The 21465-nt window shown below is 40.0% G+C and overlaps 2 protein-coding genes across 5 annotated transcripts in view; one reads left to right on the top strand and one right to left on the bottom strand.

Moving 5' to 3' along the window:
- The first annotated feature begins 6409 nt into the window (after positions 1-6409).
- On the top strand, positions 6410-10365 carry ELOF1 (elongation factor 1). 2 transcript variants are annotated; one of them, XM_034434508.2, is made up of 4 exons: positions 6410-6593; positions 8496-8617; positions 8956-9026; positions 9675-10365. In XM_034434508.2, the coding sequence occupies exons 2-4, from the start codon at positions 8502-8504 to the stop codon at positions 9737-9739; spliced, it is 252 nt and encodes an 83-aa protein (XP_034290399.1). In that variant the 5' UTR covers positions 6410-6593; positions 8496-8501; the 3' UTR covers positions 9740-10365. The 2 variants fall into 2 exon arrangements, with proteins under 2 accessions (XP_034290399.1, XP_087742659.1); XM_087886533.1 differs by lacking the exon at positions 6410-6593 and adding an exon at positions 7932-8056.
- Positions 10366-14313: 3948 nt separating this feature from the next.
- CNN1 (calponin 1) overlaps positions 14314-21465 on the bottom strand; it is a 39870-nt gene continuing 32718 nt past the window's right edge. For all 3 annotated transcript variants that reach the window (XM_034434509.3, XM_034434511.3, XM_034434510.3), the window contains exons 6-7: positions 19721-19867; positions 14314-18647 (exon numbers count right to left, since the gene is read on the bottom strand). In XM_034434509.3, coding sequence (XP_034290400.1) covers positions 18396-18647; positions 19721-19867 — 399 coding nt within the window. In that variant the 3' untranslated portion in view covers positions 14314-18395. The remainder of the gene's footprint in view (positions 18648-19720; positions 19868-21465) is intronic.

Raw genomic sequence — 21465 nt, 5'->3', positions numbered from 1 at the left:
TTTAAGTTTTTATTGAGTCAATTAACCATCCTCTGCTACCAGCTTGTTGCAATATTTTCAGGATCAGACTCAATAAGATTAGCAAGAGTTGAAGGTTTAACTATATATTCTTTTATTTACAATAGGCATTCTATATTCACTGAATATTCACAGATAGAAGCAAGGGAAAGGGTGTAGGTAGCTCCTTATATATACAATGGGTGGAGCTATATATGGGAGTGGTGAGTTATGAATACATTAAGAAGTGAAGAATAAGTTAACCCCTGATACCCTGTTTGTACACTATTTACACATTAGAGAATAAGGCATTTACATCTGACATTCTCATCCAGCTCCCTGCTCAAGCAGGAGAACCTATACCATTTCAGATAGGTGACTGTGTCTAATCTCTTCTTAAAAACCTCCAGTGACGAAGCACCCACAACTTCTGAAGGCAAGCTGTTCCACTGATTAATTGTCTTCACTGTTATGAAGTTTCTCCTTAATTCCAGGTTGCTTCTCTCATTAATTTTCAACCAGTTTCTTGTCCTGTTTGGAAAATAATTTGACCCCCTATTCTTTGTGGCAGCTCCTCAAATACTGGAATACTGCTATCATGTCACCCCAATTCTTCTTTTCTTTAGAATAGCCAAACCCAGATCCTGCAGCCATTCTTCATATGTTTTAGTCTCCAGGCCTTTGATCCAGTGGTGGGTTGCTCCTGGTTTGTACCGGTTTGCAAGAATCAGTAATAAAAATTTGTAGTAGATCGGAGAACCGGTAATAACATTGGCTGGCCACACCTCCATCGCCGCTCGCTTACCCCGCCCACCTCATCAGAGACTTTTTTAAAAAAACTTTTAAAAACATTTTTTCTACAACCTCTTCGGCCGAAAAAAATGCTTTTAAGAATATAAAAAAAAGCCTCTGATCATCGCCCGGCTCAACTGGGATCGTCAGAGGCTTCTGAATGCATTTTTTCTGCAACCTCTTAAGGTTGTAGAAAAAATGCTTTTAAAAGTTTAAAAAAAAAAGTTGGCCACACCCACCCAGTCACATTACCCCAAGCACGCCCATAGAACCGGTAGTAAAAAAATTTAGAACCCACCCCTGCTTTGATCATCTTAGTTGCTCTTCTCTAAACTTTTTCCAAAGTCTCAACATCTTTTTTGTAGTATGATGAGCAAAATTGGTTGCAGTATTCCAGGTGGGGTCTTACTAGGATTTTATAAAGCGGTACTAATATTTCACATGATCTTGATTCTATGCCTCTGTTTATACAACCCAGGATTGTATTAGCATTTTTGGCTGCTGCTGCACATTGCTGGCTCATATTCAAGTGATCATCCATTAGGACTCCAAGGTCCCTCTCACAGTTACTGTTTTTGAGCCAGGTGTTGCCTAATCTCTACTTATACCTTTGATTTTTTCCTACCTAAATGTAAAAATTTGCTTTTCTCCACATTGAAATTCATTTTGTTGGATAGGGCCCATTGTTCAAGTCTGTCAAGAGCTTTTTGGATTCAGCGCTTATCTTCTGGGGTGTTGGCTATTCCTGCCACTTTAGTATCATCTGCAAATTTGATGAGTTCCACTTCTTATTCCCTCATCTAAGTCATTTATGAAGATATTGAAGGGTACTGGGCCTAAGACATTGTGGTACTCCACTGCTTACTGCTCTCCATGTGGATGTAGTGCCATTAAGGACTACTTGTTGAGTACGGTTTATCAGGCAGCTACAAATCCATCTGGTACAAATCAATCCATGTTGGATATGTCTATTCCACATTTTTCTAGCTTACCAAAAAGTAGATTGGATGAGGGTATAATTTACTAAAGGTATACCAACTACATTTTTTTTTTCTTCTGTTCAATCATATCCAATTCTCATAGACTGCCTGGACAAGTCCCTGCAGTTTTCTTGGCAAGGTTTTTCAGAGGTGGTTTGCCATTGCTTCCTTTCTAGAGCTGAGACAAAGTGACTGGCCCGAAGTCACCTTTAGTTTTGTGCCCAAGTCAGGATTATGACTCATATTCTTCTGTTTCCAGCCTGATGCTACTCCAACAGGGCTGTCAAACTCCTGGCCCGTGGGTCGGATGCAACACGTGCTGGCCACGCCCATGCCCAGTTTAACAAAGGAGAAAAAAATTGCTATACATCATGTGATGCCACCTTGACGACACAAGTTTGACACTATTATACTACAACTAGCCAAATTGGCTCTCTTTACCAACTACATTACAAACATGCAAATATATTACAGATGCGGCCAATATTGGTATCCCTCAATTTTCCCCCAAATAATCCCAATTTGCCATGAAGTTGAAACTAACATAAATGTAAGGTGACCAGATTTTAACATTGGTAAAGAGGGACATTGTGGGCGTGGTTTATTTTGTGGGCGTGGCTAGTTGGTCATGTGACTGGGTGGGCGTGGCTAGCTGGTCATGTGACCGGGTGGCCATGGCTATGTGTATAGGGTAAGGTGAACAGATTTTAACATTGGTAAGAAGGACACCATTGTGGGCGTGGCTTATTGTGTGGGCGTGGCTTGGAGGCCATGTGACTGGGTGGGCGTGGCTAGCTGGTCATGTGACCGGGTGGCCATGGCTATGTGTATAGGGACTACTCAGAGGGCTGAAAAGTCATTTCTGACAGGTCCTCACACTTTTGACTGGTCCTCACACTTATGACCATCCTCACATTTATGCCCGTGCAGCATTCTTAACAACCATGTCACTCATTTCACAACTGCTTCTCTTCACCATGGTGACAAGATAGGGCAAAAACGTAAAATTTGAGGACAGTCGTAAGTTCGAGGACTGGTCAAAAGTGCGAGGACCAGTCAAAAATAACTTTTTCAGCCCTCCGAGTAGTCCATATGCACAAAAGGACTAACCAGAGGGCTGAAAAAAGTCATTTCTGACAGGTCCTCGCACTTTTGACTGGTCCTCACACTTATGACCATCCTCATATTTATGCCCATGCAGCATTCTTAACAACCATGTCACTCATTTCACAACTGCTTCTCTTCACCATGGTGACAAGATAGGGCAAAAACGTAAAATTTGAGGACAGTCGTAAATTCGAGGACTGGTCAAAAGTGTGAGGACCAGTCAAAAATAACTTTTTCAGCCCTCCGAGTAGTCCATATGCACAAAAGGACTAACCAGAGGGCTGAAAAAAGTCATTTCTGACAGGTCCTCGCACTTTTGACTGGTCCTCATACTTATGACCATCCTCACATTTATGCCCATGCAGCATTCTTAACAACCATGTCACTCATTTCACAACTGCTTCTCTTCACCATGATGACAAGATAGGGCAAAAATGTAAAATGTGAGGACAGTCGTAAGTTCGAGGACTGGTCAAAAGTGTGAGGACCAGTCAAAAATAACTTTTTCAGCCCTCTGAGTAGTCCATATGCATTAAAGGATACAGCAATAGAGAGGGATGAAGGAAGAGAAATTAGAGTAGGAGTGAGGGTAAGAGAGGGAGGAAGAGAGGAGGAGGAGGAGAAAGGAAGAGGAAGTAGGGAGGAGAAAAAGAGGGTGGGGGGAAGAGAAAGTAAGAAGGAAAGAAAAGAGAGAGGTGGTAGGTTTGAGGAGAAAGATTGCTGTACAATAAAAAAGATGAACGGGAAGAAAGCCAACCCCAAACAAATATAAAGATATTAAGATAAAGAATGAATTGTTAAACTTTAAAGAATAAAAGAGAACAAATATGAATAAATAGCAGTAATTAGAAACACACATACAAACATACAATGTATTTTCTTTGAACAGAATATTTGGCTGGTTCACAAATTTAAACAGCGTTTAGTCATTTCAATTAAATTTACAATTTCTATATTTCCTTTTTGCCATATTTATTCCTCATCTATTTTTTTAAAAAACCAATATTACCCTTCATCCTCATCTCTAATCTTAATCAAATTCAATTTTTCCCTTCTATTCTATATTATACCCCTTCCCATTGTCATCTATTTTTATATCCATCCTCACATTGGTTAATTATGTAATTATGTAATACAGTTGTTTAATACAAATTCAACATTTTAATATAAATCAATTAGTTATATAACTATCTTTTTTGTATATTAATCAATATGAACATGAATATTCCAATTATTTCCATGCAATCCAATTTCTTACAAATCAATTAATTATATCTATCAATAATAATAAACCAAATAATTTCCCCCATATATACCTCCAAACCAGAACTTAATTGCTGGGTCGCCCGCCCCTCCTCCCATCCGCGCGGCATCAGCCTACCCTAGCCCAGGGCTGGGCAATTGTGGCTCTTTTACAACGTTTGGACTTCAACTCCCGCCGAGCCCATTCTGGGGAATTGTGGAGAATTCTGGGAGTTGAAGTCCACAAGTCTTAAAGCTGCCAAGGTGGGAGACATCAAGCATGAGGCTGGCCAAGTATCCTCCTTGAGAGACAACAGTTGAACATCAGGAGAGCTGTAAGAGGGCAGGGCTACATTTGGAAATTTTCACATTTTTGCAGGTGGTGCATTACGATCTGGTGTCTGCAATGGAGAGCAAAATCCAGCTTCTTCTCTCCGCTGTAAGGGCGGCATCAGGATTCTACCTTGGTATATTTGCAGCACAAGGCAGCCCTCCTCTCCTGTCGCTTTGGACTCGGAGCTGTAAACAGCGTCTGGTTCGGGGAGCAGCCGGATTTTGCTCTCCATTGCTCTCTCGGCCCCCTGCAAGCTCTCGTCTCTCGAGGAACGCTCCCTGAAATGGCGCGGGAAACTTTGGTTGGGCTTCTCGAGAGATGAGAGCTTGCAGGGGACCGAGAGAGCAATGGAGAGCAAAATCCGGCTGCTCCCTGAACCAGACGCTGTTTACCGCTCCGAGTCGGCAGGAAACGAGGGCTGCCTTGCGCCGCAAATATACCAAGGTTTTTTTTTTAACACTGATCAGCTGTAGGTCGGCCCTTTGAAGCCCCGCGGTAAGAGTTCAAACAGTTTTTTTTCCCTCTAGCCATCAGCGGGGACTCAGGAGGCAGAATGAAAAATCGGGACTTTTTTAAAACGCCGCGGGACGCGGGACAAATTGCTCAAAAGCGGGACTGTCCCGCCAAAAGCGGGACGTCTGGTCACCTTAATAAATGGCATCCACCATTCTTTATTCCATGAGCCATGAAGCAGAAATTTTGATTTTGATGTATGATTTTACTCTACCTTATGTCATATTCTTCAAACTATAGTTCAACAAACCATACTTAGAATATTGCATGTTCAACATGCTTTTTAAGAGCCGTGGTGTCACAGTGGTTAGAATACAATATTGCAGGCCAACTCTGCATTCCACTGCCAGGAGTTCAATCTTGGCCAGCCCAAGATTGACTCAGCCTTCCATTCTTCCGAGGTTGGTAAAATGAGGACCCCGATTGTTGGGGGCAATATGCTGACTCTGTAAATCACTTAGAGAGTGATGTAAAGCACTATGAAGCAGTATATAAGTCCAAGTACTATTGCTATTGCTTTCCTATTGTTGCCTTCAGCCTGTAGCTACAAGGGTGTACTGTAAGGGATCAGTTGATCCTCTTGATTCAGAATAAGAACTGCAACTAGAATTCCCTTATTTTATTTGTTTTTGCCCAGTTTTAGCTAGCTAGCTAAAAACAGTAAGTTTTTTTTAATTTTGTCACCTGTTCTCCGAAGTTCTAGCCACCCTCTTAGTATTATACCATCTGCAAATTTGATGTGCATCCCCTCAATTACTCCATCCATATAATTTAAAAACATGAACAGCATTAACAGAACAATTGTTACAATCATAAGCATATTCCTTTACCAATTCAGGGTCTTCCTGACCTCACAGCTCCTATTCAGGTGTCAGCTGTGGTCAATAACCCCAGTAACTGCTCATATATAATTTAATTTTATTCATCATTTTATTTATCACCTGTGCTGTATGCTTTAAGATGGTTCACTGCTCTGATGTTTTATATTTTGATAACACATTTTATATGCTATTTTTGCGAGTTTTTATGCATTAATGCTGTATTCTGTTATGCCATATGAAATAATAGCTGTGGTCAAGAAAGCCTTTGCACAACCTCACTTGCACCCTTTCCTAGACTGGAGGGCCCTTCACAAAATCACTAGTCACTTTACAGCTTGAGGGCTGCAATGTGCTTTACATGGGACTGCTCTTAAAGACCATACAGAAGCTTCAATTGGTCCACAGTATGGTAGGACAAGCAGTAATGGACATGCCTTGGTATGCCCGTGTAACACCTGTTTTGTGCGCTGCATTGGTTGCTGCAGCGCCAAATCCGTACTGCTGGCATTAGCAAAAACACGCTCTTATCACCACCATGTTTGTCGCTGAAGCGCCCCAGAGCAGCGCCAAACCCTTTTTCAACGCCAGGGGGACCCGGAAGTTTGTACTACCATGCTTCTACATTTTCTGTTCTCTCCACTGCGGCGAGAACGGCCGACGACAACATCCGTTTCCGGCCTCAACGCCGGAAGCGCTGGTCTCCGTTGGAAACGCGGCCTAGGGGAGGTATCCGATCAGGTCGGAGGTGACAGCCGGGATTGGCCCTCGTGCTGGAAGAAGGAAAGGGTCGCGAGGGAGAAAACAAAGGTAGCGCTTCTCCTTCCCCGTCCGGAGCCTCACCGTTGCTCCTGCGAAAGCAACGTGGGGGCCGCGGCGTGGTTAACCTTCGGTGCCGGTTCGCTAGGCCTCTGCTGCTGATGCCCCCCTCCCCTCTCCTCCTGGACTTCCAAGCTACATATATGCTTTCTATAACGTAAAGTATTATGAAGAGCTGTTCATGTGGGCTTCCGTCCGCTCGACTTTGCTCCTCCTCGCTTTAGGATACTGCCGCACCGTGTGCCAGATGTGTATGGCTGCAGGGATGCTGCAAGAATCGCCGTATATCTCCGTATCCGGGTGGTGTTTTCATGGCCACTCTCGATTACGGAGGCCCAACTGTTTTCAGATTATTTGGTTGGAGAAGCCTTTACACAGTTCACCGCGAAATTGTTATTTTTAGGACCAACCAAATAATCTGAAAATAGTTCTCCAAAAATCACAGGGATTGGTACCTAAGAGGCAATTCTATTTTGTATTGTTTAGGACTATAAACTGGGTAGAGCCTTAGGTTTGCTTTTATGTCACTGAAGTTTTTTTTTAAAAATGATCTAAGCAGCTTACTAAAGAAGTATAGAATAAACTAGCTAGCTAGCATATCTCATTGCTAACATGCAGCATCACTATAATATCACAGTCATTACAACATTGTTAATAGCAACCACATATAACCTAAATTTTAGGTCTATTTTAGATCAGACAATACAGAGTATCACCTGCTTCAGGGTAGCAGGAAACTGCCTTCAGTTTATAATGATCACAGGTGGCTGAGTGGCTGTGGTTTCCGACGTCCCGATATAGTCAGCTGGCGCCATCGCTGGCTATTGGGGGCGAATCATTGGCCCCCACGGAAAGGGCTCGTAACTTGGGCGTCCTCCTGGACTCACGGCTGTCTTTAGAAGAGCACTTGACGGCCGTGACCGGGAGGATTTTTCATCAGGTTCGCCTGATTCGCCAGTTGCGTCCCTTTCTAGATCGGGACTCGTTACGCACAGTCACTCATGCCCTCGTCACCTCTCGTCTGGACTATTGTAATGCTCTCTACATGGGGCTCCCCTTGAGGTGCACCCGGAGGCTCCAACTGGCGCAGAGTGCGGCCGCGCGGGTGGTTATGGGAGCAACATGGAGCTCCCATGTAACACCTCTCCTGCGCGAGCTGCACTGGCTCCCGGTGGTCTTCCGGGTGCGCTTCAAGGTTCTGGTTACCACCTTTAAAGCGCTCCATGGCTTAGGACCTGGTTACTTACGGGATCGCCTACTACCATCAACAGCCTCCCACCGACCAGTACGCTCCCACAGAGAGGGGCTCCTCCAGGTGCCGTCGGCCAAACAATGTCTGGAATGAGCTCCCCCCAGAGATACGGAGGATTCCGGATCTGCGCACCTTCCGCCGCGAGTTGAAGACGCTTTTATTTCATCAAGCTGGCCTCGCCTAAATCTTCTCCCTTTTAAGTGTAAATTTTTAATTTTTAATGTATTTTAAAATATGGGTATCTTAAATTACGGGTACAAATTCAGCCAAATTTATTTAATTCATTTTATTCGATTTTAAATTTTGTATATCTATGTGTTTTATTTCATGGCTGTGCACCGCCCTGAGTCCTTCGGGAGTAGGGCGGTATAGAAATTCAATAAAATAAATAAAAATAAACAGGGAATTCTACTAGGGCCCAGCAGGTTCCATCTTTGGTGATGTATCTTTTCTTCGCTCTAAGTTCCACCTGTTGCAGATGATGAATCTTAACAACTATCCAGTAACAAACTGTGCCAAACTTTTTGCTAAGATTTACATCTTTAATCTTTACAAATATTGAGATTAGATATAATTTTTTATGAATTTCCTCCACCTCTTCCCCCAAATCCTTCTTAATCTTTTGGGTTTTTTTGCTGCAGGCAAAGATGGGTCGTAGGAAGTCAAAGCGGAAGCCTCCACCCAAGAAGAAGATGACAGGAACACTTGAAACCCAATTCACATGTCCTTTTTGTAACCATGAGAAATCCTGTGATGTTAAAATGTAAGCTGTTTATATAAGTTTATATAAGTGATGGGAGAATACAGCTTCAGAATATGATTCAGTTGTTGGGGCTGTAGATATCCAGAAGAAAAGATTTTGGAAACAAAAACATAGGAAGATGTATTTTTCTAGGTAGGGCAGTTGTGAAATTAAGAAAGATTGAAGTGTTAATAGTAATCTATAGTAATCTAGTTAGCATTAATATATAGTATTTTTATTTGGTATGGTTTTATAGCTAACACATAAAACCTATTTGCATTTTATTCTGCAATCAGAATTCTAGTGGACTTCTAGTAGGCTAATTACTATTTAATTGCAGTTATGATTCTGTGTTTCAGGGAAAGAGCTCGGAATACTGGAGTGATATCCTGTACTGTATGTCTGGAAGAATTTCAGACCCCTATCACTTGTATCCTTTGCTCATTTATTTATTTCAAGTATCAAATAATTGCTCTGCTCTGTCCTAGATGTTTTTTACAGTTAAGAAAAATATATTTGGATTTTACCTATAATAAAGCTTCAATTTAATCAAACATCCAAGATGAGGATTGTGTATTAAATACAAATTAATCATGCATCAAGACATGTAATTGGCATAAATGGTAACATTTACAATAAACTCTTGTTTGAGCCATTACAGCCTCAAATTAATGGATATTAATTCATTAAGTAATGGTGGAATGGATGACCAGAAAATTCTCAGGGATATCTAAATACATTGAGGCACATTAAACTGAGGGTTTATTGTATTTGGTAACATCTATTTTTGTTTTGCTGTGTAAATTTGAACTTGATTTTGTGGTTCCAGTTTTTATTTTAGGACAAGTGCTTTAACTGATTCTTGAAATTTGCATGTTCTGTCTACCCAGTATTAAGAAACTGTAAATGAACCCTGATCAAGATCCTATGAAGCACAATTGTATACTTTCCTTTGCTCCATGGTATCTGTACAATCGTAATAGAAATATTGGCTTTGCATATTCATTTTGAATTCAGAAGTTTTTTCTAGTTAGAAGACATGTTAATATATTATTATCCTTGACTTTTGACCTTAAAGATCTTTCAGAACCAGTGGATGTTTACAGTGATTGGATAGATGCTTGTGAGGCAGCCAATCAATAACAACTTAAAAGGAACTTGTTGGAAGTTAATGTTTCTTTATTCAAGGGTGGGGGTATTTGTTTCACAATGCATTGGAGATACAGCTGGAGTGACTATGAAATGGTGGTTTGTGCTCTTTTCTTCTATTCAGTAACCTATCTTTTTATATGAATATTGTGGAGTATAAAGACTAATGACTACCAAAAAAAGACCTGCAAGTATGGGAAAGATCAGCTTTTATTCAGGTTGATGCTTGGGAAATTTTTCTCTCAAGATTGAAATATGAGGTTCAGTGCATCAGATGCTGCTGTTCCATTTTTGTTAATTTATTTTGGGCTTATAGAGAAGGGCTTCCACACAAGCTTCTCTTCCATTGTCTGATGGTTCTTGGAATTGTACTCCATGTTAAATTGCGAAGTATAGTCAGCAAGAATATATGGAATGTAAGAAAACATAGCCCTACCTTGGTCCCATAATACAAGCTTTATATTTATCTGTTGGAACAATAATCATGAAGTCAACCTTTCTCAATAACATGTCTCCAGGTAGAATGGCAATGTGTTGCCTGTGTTTCAGCTCTTCTGTGGCACGGGGCATGGGATTCTGAGAACTGTGTTATGTAATAAAGTATAATTCAGAGAAGCAAACCTGCATGACTCACTGAGAAATGGTGCCGTCGTCTTAAAAACATTTTGGTGCAATATACGTAGAGCAATTTTACCATTATAATTCCTTTAGTATGAACATTTATTTGACCATTTTACTTTTACCATAATACTGTGTATGGAACAAGTATACATTCTGCTCAGAACATTTCACTCAATTGCTTTTTCCCTCATACATGAATCCTAGTAAACATTTTTATGACTAGAATGAATATGTCCATGCATATAGGAGGATAGACTATGGCTTGACTCTGAATCTTATATACAGTGCATTCAGAAAGTGTTCAGACCCCCTTCACTTTTTTCAATTTTGCTATGATGCAGCCTGATTCTACAGTTGTTGAAATTTATTTTTTTCTCATTAATCTACACTCAGTACCCCATAACAACAAAATGAAAACAATTTTAGAAATGTCTAAATTTATTAAAAAGAAAACCTGAAATATCACATTGGCATAAGTATTCAGATCCGTCACTCAGTACTTTGACAGCAGTTACAGCCTTGAATCTTTTTGGGTATGATGCGACAAGCTTTGCACACCTGGATTGGGGAATTTTCTGCCATTCTACCTTGCAAATCCTCTCAAGCTTAGTCAGGTTGGATGGCGACCATTGGCAGACTGCTATTTTCTGGTCCCTCCAGAGATGTTCAATAGGGTTCAAGTCAGGTCTCTGGCTGGGCCACTCTAGGACATTTGCAGAGTTGTCCGTAAACCACTCCTCTGTTGTGGCTGTGTGTTTAGGATTGTTGTCATGTTGGAAAGTGAACCTTCAGCCCAGTCTGAGATCCTGAGTGCTGTGGAATAGGTTTTTATTGGGGATATCCCTGTACTTTGCTACATTCAGCTTTCCCTCAACCCTGACCAGTCTCCCAGTCCATGCTGCTGAAAAACACTCCCACAACATGATGCTGACGCTACCATGCTTCACTATTGGGATGATATTGGGCAGGAGATGAGTGGTGCCTGGTTTCCTCCAAACATTTAGAATTGAGGCCAAACAGTTCAATCTTGGTTTCATCAGACCAGAGAATCTTGTTTCTCACAGTCTGAGATTCCTTCACGTGCTTTTTTGCAAACTCCAAGTGCGCTGTCATGTGTTTTGCACTGAGGAGAGGCTTCCATCTAGTCCCTCAGATCGGTGGAGGGCTGCAGTGATGTTTGTCCTTCTGGAACTCTGTCCCATCTCCACACAGGATCTTTGGAGCATAGAGTGACAATTGGGTTCTTGGTCACCTCTTACTAAGTCCCTTCTCCCCTGATTGCTCAGTTTGACTGGGCGACTAGCTCTTGGAACAGTCCTGGTTGTGACAAACTTCTTCCATTTGAGAATTATGGAAGCCACTGTGCTTAGGAACCTTCAGTGCAACAGAAATTTCCTTGTAGTCTTCCCCTGTGCCTTGCAAATTTTGTAGTCTTCCTCTGTGCCTTGCAATAAGCCTCTGAGCTCTACAGTTTCTTTGATCTCATGGCTTTTGCTCTGCTACACTATGCTTTGTCAGCTGTGAGGCCTTCTATAGAGAGGTGTGTGCCTTTCCAAATAATGTCCAATCAATTCAACTTACCATAGGTGTAGAAACATGTCAGCAATGATCAAGAGAAATGGGAGGCACCTGAGCTAAATTTCAAGTGGTGTTGAAAGGGTCTGAATACTTACGCCAATGTGATATTTCAGTTTTTCCTTTTTAATAATTTTACAGAAATTTCTAAAATTCTGTTTTCCCTGTTTTGTTATTATAGGGTACTGAGTGTAGATTAATGAGAAAAAAATAAATTTCAACAACTGTAGAATCAGGCTGCAGCACAACAAATTGACAAAAGTGAAGGGGGTCTGAATACTTTCTGAATGCACTGTACAAGGAAGAGAAGCTATTTTGACCTATTCCCAGTTTATCTTCTTCATTCTTGGAATTAAGAAACTGGTTATTTTTTCAAGTTAAAACCACTATAGCATCAAGTTTTGTATCTTCTAAACCTGAACTAATTCTGTGCTCTACAGACAACAACTCCCAAGTTCTTTGTACATAATAATGTTTGAAGAAGCAAAAGCCCATTCCTTGTTTTTAAAATAATCTGCAAGGGATCTTGAACTGAATATTTTTCTTCTTAAAAATGTCATAAAGTAAAAGAAGAGGTTCAATGTGTTATTACGGTGCTATAACTTGCAAGATGCTCTTTTTGTTTTTTATATACAGCTTTTCCTATTTTTTATTGTACTGTAAACTGATAGGTTGGAAGGAACTTGAAGGTCTTCTATTCAGCCCCCTTCCTAGAGTAGGAATCACCAGATAATCCTAGATAAATGGTTGTCCAATTTTTGTTTGAAAACCTGCAGAAATGGAGGACCCTTCAGGAAGGAGGATTTCCATTAACATCTTTTATTGTCAGGAAATTGCTCCTTATTTCAAATTTGATGCTGTCTCTATAAAACTTACACCCATTGACTCTGGTCATATTCTCAGGCAATACAGAAAATACATCTATACTTTCTTCCCTGTGACAGACCATTTCCAAGTATTGGAAGACTTTTATATCTCCCCTAGCTTTCTTCTCTTTAGGCCAAATATCCTAGTGCTTTTGTACACTTATCAGTTTTACAGGATGCCTAACCAAGCAAAATAATTTTTTGATTCTTTCCCCCTTTATATTCATCCAAATTCTTTCAGTAGGGTTTTCAACCAGAGCATCACAAACGTTCATATTGGTGTAATCATTCTTTATGTATAATGTGATAATTAATCCATTTCTCTTGCTGAGTTTCTTTTGAACAAATTGTATCCTTCCATTACTATAGCCCAGGGGTGTCAAACTTGCAGCGTCACGGTGGCGTCACATGAGGTATGGGGACTTTTTTCTACTTCGCTAAACCGGGTGGGGGCGGAGCCAGCACGTGACGCATCTGGCCCACTCTCTACCAATCATGAATTCCATCCCTTGATTTCCATGACTTATAATGTAATGAGTTTATCTTTCTCTCTGATTGTCAAATACACATGCTCTGAAATTGCCTCCCAATCTCATCATTTAAATAATCTGTATGATTTTCATTTTTTATATTTCATTTTTCCATTTTTCATAGCTGCTCTGAGTAAGTAGAAAGGCAATAACTCATTAAATAACCAACTAAATAGATGTATGATATAGCATGGTCTAGTTGCTGCACAGCAAAATCTCTTTTCTGTGTAGGGGGTCATTTAGATTTTAAGAAAGCATTTCCTGGGAGTATTGGGCAAGGCAGGTTCCATCACTGGAGTGGAAAGTGCTCATGATAAGGGGGAATTGCCCCATAAATAGCACAAAAGCAGATCTGGAACAGATAGAAGATATACGCAGCTGACATCTTGTTAATTTGCCTTTCCAAATAAAAAAACAGGTAAGCCTAAAATCTTTTTTCTACTTCAAGGAAGTTAATAGCAAATCACGTCCATATTGTTGCCAGGAAAAATATAGAGTAGTCATGAAGATTCCAGCTAACAGAACAACTGAATAATCTAAGAACCTGGGATCATAGAATGGTGTGTTTGTGGCAAATCAGATGATTAGGCTTGTTTATTCACAGTTGCCCAATCTTCAGGCCAGTTATTGATACTTTAGAGAGTGTATTCTAGGACAGCCAAGAGGTCATTCCTTTTTTTCCAGTGTCTATATAAATCTTTGGTTAACTGGAACCTCAGGATATATTACTTAATTGGAAGCTCAGGATGCATAGAATGGAGTTAAGTGATTGTTAGTGTTAAATCTTTTAAATAATAAGCTATTACCTTCTTATTGTAAGCTGCCATATGAATGTATCCAGCCTTTCCAGTGTATCTCTGCTCCAGGATTCTAAATCATTTTGGAAATGAATCAGCAGCTTGTTAAGCTAATTATATTACCACACTAACTGGATAGTTGTACAAGTTAAATACTGGAAGCATAACCAAAGCAGGGAGGTGTTCTCTACTGGATGCTTTTATTCCTACCTGGATTGACAACATACTTAACAGTAAGTTTGCTTCACCCTGGTGTTTTGACAGTAGAATCCTCCCCTCCCCAGGTTGCCATGTTAAGAGTCTTAATTTATCTTCTGGTTAGTAAAATGGCAGTCCTTGCAGGATTAACAGAGTTGGAAGGAACCTTGTAGCCATCTAGTCCAATCCCCCCAGTCCAATCTCTTCTTGAAAGCCTCCAGTAATGAAACTCCCACAACTTCTGAAGACAAGCCCGTTCCATTGGTTGATTCTTCTCACTGTCAGAAAATTTATCCTTATTTCTAGGTTGAATCTCTCCTTGATCAGTTTCCATCCATTATTCCTTGCCTGTCCTTCAGGTTCTTTGGAAAACAGGTTGACCTCCTCCTCTCTGTGACAGCCAAATATTGGAACACTGCTATCATGTCTCCCCTGGTCCTTCTCTTCACTAGACTAGCCATGCCCAGTTCCTGCAACCGTTCTTTATATGTTTTAGCCTCCAGTCCCCAATCATCTTTGTTGCTCTTCTCTGCACTGTTTCTAGAGTTTCAACATCTTTTTTATAGTGTGACCAGAACTGGATGCAGATGATGATGGCGGAGCTGAACCTACTTAACATAGTGAGACAAGTGTTTCATTGTTTTGTTTGATTTCTATAGCTGTTCATCTCAGCAAATGACTCTCGGTGGCTCACAATTGTTAATTCATCTGTTCAATCTTCTGTATGAATCTGGCCTGTATATGTTACATAGTGAAATATATACGTAGGGACAGCACCTGCTCACAGGATCATTCTTGGGAATTGCTTTGAATTGAACATCAGCTATGATGAGGCACACTAAATAGGCTTTTATGTGCAATTCTGTCCATGTGGTTGTGTGAAAATCAGCTGATTTGGGGATAATTTATTATTTGAAAATTTATTGAACAGATTTGCTACAACAAAGTGTTAAAAACTGAAATATTTCACTTTTAAGTGTGTTTCGTTAGAATATTCCCAATTATTCCAAATATGCAAAATTGACTCTTGGTGGCTGTATGCATACATTAGTAATGATTTTGGCAACAATACAGTGAGGGTTGCTATTACTATTTTCCAGATAAAGAGATAGATACAAACACTTTACATTTCCCAATCTTGTCTACAGACCTGCTGTATCTTGATAGTTCCTTCCTGCAGAATTATTCAAGTGAGCAGAAACTGTCCTCTATATTGAGATTTTATTTTTAGTTTCACTGAAAACTTTTAATGATAACTCATTTGCTAAAAGTCTTTTTCGTACTGTTGATTATATTGCAATGTAAAGAATGCATTCATGATCATGTAGCTTCACATTTCATGCTAAGAGTAATGAATGTAATGGGGTTTGCCTTTAGCACATTTTGTAGTGCTGACTGCTTCCATTAGATAAGAGATGCTTATATAAAAATTCAAACAAAGGACTTAGCTGATAGAGGTTTCATGGAATAATTGAATTCTGTGTGGTTATCTTCTCTTAAAATATCATAGACCCAAGGGTTACAAAAGACCTTTGCTTGGAGAACCACTAAAGTAAATGATCTGATATGTTGTAATAGGAAGGGTTACAGTGACATCTTCATTTTGTTTTTAAATGGATACGTAAGAAGTATGTGTTAAATTGCATTTAAAGTCATATTTTAAAAGCCCCCTTTTCTCTTTATTGTGCCAAAGTGAATGAAGTAAATTTTTACAGAACGTTGCAATGAAACATACCTCTTTATATGTTTTGGTTTTAAGGGAAGCGTGCCTTTAACTGTTTAGCATGCAAAACACTTGCAACTGTAGGAAGGATGTGGATTTTTAGGAAGATAAAGGGCAAGTGCTTTCATTGACTCTATTAGCTTTTCAGTAGTATATATTTATGCCATTTTGGAAAATGAGCAAATATTCCTCTAGTTCTACATAATTACCAGAGAATATGGCAATAGAAAAAAAAAATAGTGAAGCCAGCCATTCCTCAACTAAATATACATATAGATGACAGGCACACCAATCCTGAACTACAAGTGCAGGGATTAGATGATAATTGAATAAAATTTATCTGTTAGTAGGAAAATGTTTTAATATGCATAATTAGATTCATAGGCAGCAAAAAGTGAGACCCAGTGTGATGTTATGTTCTAGGTCAGGGGTAGGTAACCCTCAGCTCTGGAGCCGCATGTGGCTCTTTCATCCCTCTGCTGTGGCTCCCTGTTGCCGGTCGGTGGCACAATTTTGAGAGGAGCTTCTGGTTGGGGGAGGGGCAGGGAAGCATGGCGTGCCAGGAGGAGACTTTATGGCAAGAGGCGGGTTTTCTGGTCGGCTCCACAATTGATAGGGCTTTTGGTTAGGACAGGTAGAGGAAAAAGGATGTCGCGCTAGGTGGAGAATCTATGGTGGGGGAACTGGATTTCCGGTCGGCTGCAGAATTGAACGGGGAGGGGGGGGCATCCGGTTAGGATTTTGTGGCTCTTTGAGTGTTTAAGGTTGCCAACCCCTGTTCTAGGTATTGGAGTAGAGACACCCAGAAAAGCTCATTCTGGGTGACTTTGAGCCAATTTCTCTTTCTCAGTCCAGGCTATCTCACAATCTACCTTATCATGGGAGAAATTGGAGGAAAGGATGCTTTCCTTGAGTTCCTGGAAGAAAGGCAGGCCACAGCTAGATGCACAGGCAAGTACTAATAAATCCTACTTCTGTGTGAAGTATATAGTTGTTGGTCTTATAACTTGAATTGCACAGTATTATCTTTATGGTAGATGATTTTGTCTTTGTACAAGGCACATGATTATTTACATAAATCTGGAGAAGAATGCTTTAAAGATAATTTTGGTTCCTGTATGTTCAGTTAGTTTTACCTAATTTCCCATACCTTTAAATTCTTAGGTTGTATGCAAATACACAAATGTCTATTATTTACTGCAAATTAAATATGTACATGGGGATGAATGGAACAAATAAGATCAGAGATACTGTAGTGACATGCTGACTAATGAGAGATAAGTAAGGCAAATACAAAGAAACAGTTGTATATCGCCAAGACATTCCTATCCATGTAATATATCAGCAGGTTTATGCAGAAGCTGCTTGTTATAAAATTAAACAAAGAATTAAAAAGCATTGGGTTGTTTTGCAGGAAAGTTTGTATTCTTGGGCAACTAGCTGTTCAGTTTCCAGACAGTTTCTGTCTGAAATTGCAGAGGTCCTTGGTTTAACTTTGCATCTTCCTTTTTGCACCATCCTTTCCAAATGACCTGACATTGGCCACCTACTGATCTTAAGGCATATTTATATGTGTCACCAGTCTAGTGATGTTGCCTGGCTGGTATGACCAGTTCCTCCAATCACTCTCCACCCATACACCCATACACATTTTCAACCACAATTTTTTGCTTTCCAAGAAGTTAGTGGCTGGCTCAGGTTGCCACTGCTCTTGCACAAATTTTGTGTGTTTCAGGAAACAGAAGTGATTGGAGCCTCTGGCAAAGTTAACATATGGAGAACTTGATATTTTATATCTAAGCAGGTCAGAAAATGTGGCTTGCCCTGAAGCAATTTGTGTAATTAATGAATACAAAATAGAGTGCAGCAGCTAACGATTTTACAGGTTGTACCTTCATTGCCTGCCTCTGCATAGATCCAAAACATTACCGGCAACTGGCACTGGGAAATGATTGACAGCTGCCAGGGCTTTTTGTCAATTGAGAAGCCAAGTTAAGAGGACTCATTCTTTTGTTTCTACTTCTCTCAACCTACTGGTTTTATTATTTGATCTTTCATCCTGAGAGTTTTGAGCCATATTAGTGCATGCTCAAAAGCAGTGACAGTAGTTGATAAGTCAAAGCGTGAAAGATATCAAGGTGAAGCTTTAACACTCAGTGACGGGGAAGCCTGGCTCTGGCATGTATTAAGGAGTCTTTAGTGAGCTTGTTAGCAATTTAAGGAACTGTCTGAATCTTCTTATATTCCTGGGTTAAAATAATCACATGATGATGGATCTTTTAGGAAGCGCCTTGCAGTGCTGGTGTCTCTATTTTATATCTGTCCCACAACTCCTGCTGGCTATTCAGAGTTGTAGAAGTTATGATGGCTGTGGTTATATTGGTCCTCATCATCTCCAATTACAGGATAGGCAGGCGTGAGACAATACTTGGAGTCATAGACTTGCCGCGGCAGCCCATACACAGTCATGCCTTGCTGTGAGGCTCCTTTGTTGCTGCCCATTTGCAGGGAGATATTCTGGGTGTCACAGTGCTCCATGCCAAGGGTGGGCTCAAAGATTTGTCTCTTGGTTCCAGGAGCTGTCATGCCCGCCTGAGGTGGGTGCAGTAGAGGAAAAAAGGGGAAGAATAGAAAAGTAAAAAGCAGTTACTTGGAGAAAGTGTGAAAAGATTGGAATAATTGATAAATGACCACACATATATACCTGCCAGTTAGTATTTAGCATGATTACTAAACCTTTGTGTTGAAGAAAATATGCTACCCAAGAAAAATAATTTGACTCTTTGCCTTGTAAGATATTTATTTTCTAATTGATATATCTCAGAATGGAGTAATTGGCTTTCTAGCATACCTCAACAATTTCTTTATCTTGATTTTTGAGAGCTAAAAATCTCTTTTGAGATTTGAGGTGCCTAATTTCTACACTACTCTTAGAGGAAAGAACAAGCGATGACTTGTTTACACCAAATATATCTTGAGATAATAGTGTTTGCCTCAGTTCACATGTTTTCAGAGACCAAAATCCAAAGAATCATGTGCTCCCAAATTAAATGTTGATGTACAAACAGGAACAGGGACCTTGTGTTTGGAAGAATTTGAGAGTTGTTTTTTTTTTTTTTTTGTGAGACCTAAACACAAGCTACATAAAAGTGTTCTAGATATAGTTACCTAGTTTCACACAGTGACAATGTATGTCTGAAACCCTTAGGAATGTCCCAGCTATGTAGACATATGGCTACCTCTGAAGTACTTCAGAGTCAAAGGCAAACAGGCTTTGGAGCATGCAGTGGCATGAACATAGCACCTGTCCGACTTCTTAAAGCAGCTGCACTGAAGTTGCTGTGTGGTTGCTGCATACAACTTGAAGAGTTGTGAATAGGATTCATATGCCTTGAAGTACCTATTTGTCTTCAATCTGAAGAGCCTAGTATTATCTGAGTAAGCATACTGAAATATACAGAAACTTCAAAGAAGGAATTTATCCTTTGTTTCTACATGGAGATTATACTATGATAGAAGCAGTGTATCTGCTATTGTACAAGCAGTTGTGGTAATCCTACTAGTCAATAAATTGTTGATGTTCCAGTGGAAGAATAAGGAGGAAAACAGGTAAGAGTATCAAAATCATCTCAGTAACCCATTTTTTTTTCATTCACATTTCTTACCTGGCTAGCCCCCTTGTTGGTTCCCATTTGTAGACTGATTGTGGCCTGATCTAGAGGTTGGTCTGCACCCAACTTTGGATCATAGAGGTGTCGACGTGTGCCATATGCTGTCATACCTTGCTGGCTGGCAAACTTGTTGGTGCCCATCTAAGAAGAATGCAGTATTGACAATTAGACTCATCATTCTCTTTTTGCCAAGTTTCTATTTCATATACTGTATTGGTTAAAAACTTTCTCTTCATTCTGTCACTTAGATTTTTTCTCCATTTTCTCCCTAGTGATTTATATCATGCAGCATTACTCAGCCATGACTGGTAACAAAACATTCCATATGAAGACAGCTTTATGGTATCACTATAAATCACAAGTGAAGAACTGGTCCTTTTCATGTCTTCTGTCTCCCTTACCTACTCGGCAGTGATTTTAATGCAGGAAAACTCAGTTCAAAGCACTGACATTCCTAGAGATAATTTTTTGAGAACAAACTGGCAAAAATCACATTGGCAAATATAATACTTAGACAACAAGATGCCAGTTTTAATGGGTAAGGTATAAAATGGAACTGAGGTCAGTTCACCCACAGACTTTGCACCATTTCTGAATTTTTTCCAGAATTGAATCTCCTATGCTGCTGTCTTTACCCACCAGTTGAGCCTGTTAATTTGTAGCTTGGCTGCAGTGTAAAATACTGATATGTTTCCAGTAATGAAGCTTGGAAGAGTTTGTGAGTGGTCTGTTTTCAATCTGTTCGCAAAAATTCTTGCCATTTCCCAGCTTCAGAGCTGGCATAGCATCAATGTCATCTCAACTGGGGGCCAGGTGGAGTCAGAATGATGAAAATAGCACCACATTGCAAGCCCATTACTTTTGTACATGCATTATAATGTTACATATTTCAAAGTGGTGGAGCCTACAAAACAAAATCACTTTCAATTCTGCAGATTCCATTGATATTCACTTAGCCCTTAAACAGAAGTGACCTGAGAGTTTTACAGGCATATCTTTACAGCAACTGCTCCTATATTTTTGGTGCATATCACAGCAACAAAAAATCTACTGATTCCAGTACTATTACTATGCAGTAAATTGTTTTGATTCCCTGCACATAATAATTCAGATGAAAAGAGCTCATGTGAATTTGACTATGTTTTCTTCCCTTAAGCAGTGGGCTCAAACCATGCTTACTGCTGCTTGGGATTATTTTGTTTTGCTCCCTCCCCCCCTTTCCCCCCCCTCCTGGATGTGTCTATTTTGGAGAAGAAATTGATTTTCTAACAGTGTATTTTCTTTCCCTACAATGTAAGATGGGAGAAAGGGAATTTCTATTGCTTCTCTCTCCCTTGCAATTTTCAGTGTTTAGTTCATGGTTCTCATCAGCATTTTTTTACTGGCTAATGCACACCTGGCTGATCCATATGTATGCATCTTGCTGTATTAGTCTGCATCTAATGAGCTAAGAATAGCAGACACACTGGTTTGGCACCATTTTTATCTCCTCTGCAATTAATTGACTGGAGGAAGTGTTGCTTAGTTCTTGGTACTTCAAAGCTGACTGTGGTGAGAAACATTGCAGATCAATCTCAAACTGTTTCAGGACATTTGGGCAGAAGGATGAAAGCTCTCATGTGGAAGTACCATGGTAATTATGTATTTGGCCACAGTACACATTTGCACAAAGAAACTAATTTTGAAGGTATAGCAAGGTATACTAAATTGTTTGCTACAGACAATGATATAAAATATCT

The sequence above is a fragment of the Pantherophis guttatus genome, chromosome 2, assembly GCF_059756535.1.
Source record: "Pantherophis guttatus breed Tessera chromosome 2, ASM5975653v1, whole genome shotgun sequence".
In the NCBI taxonomy this organism is placed as follows: domain Eukaryota; kingdom Metazoa; phylum Chordata; class Lepidosauria; order Squamata; family Colubridae; genus Pantherophis; species Pantherophis guttatus.
The sequence above is the reverse complement of the archived record's forward strand: the minus strand, read 5'-3'. Positions and strand labels throughout refer to the sequence as shown.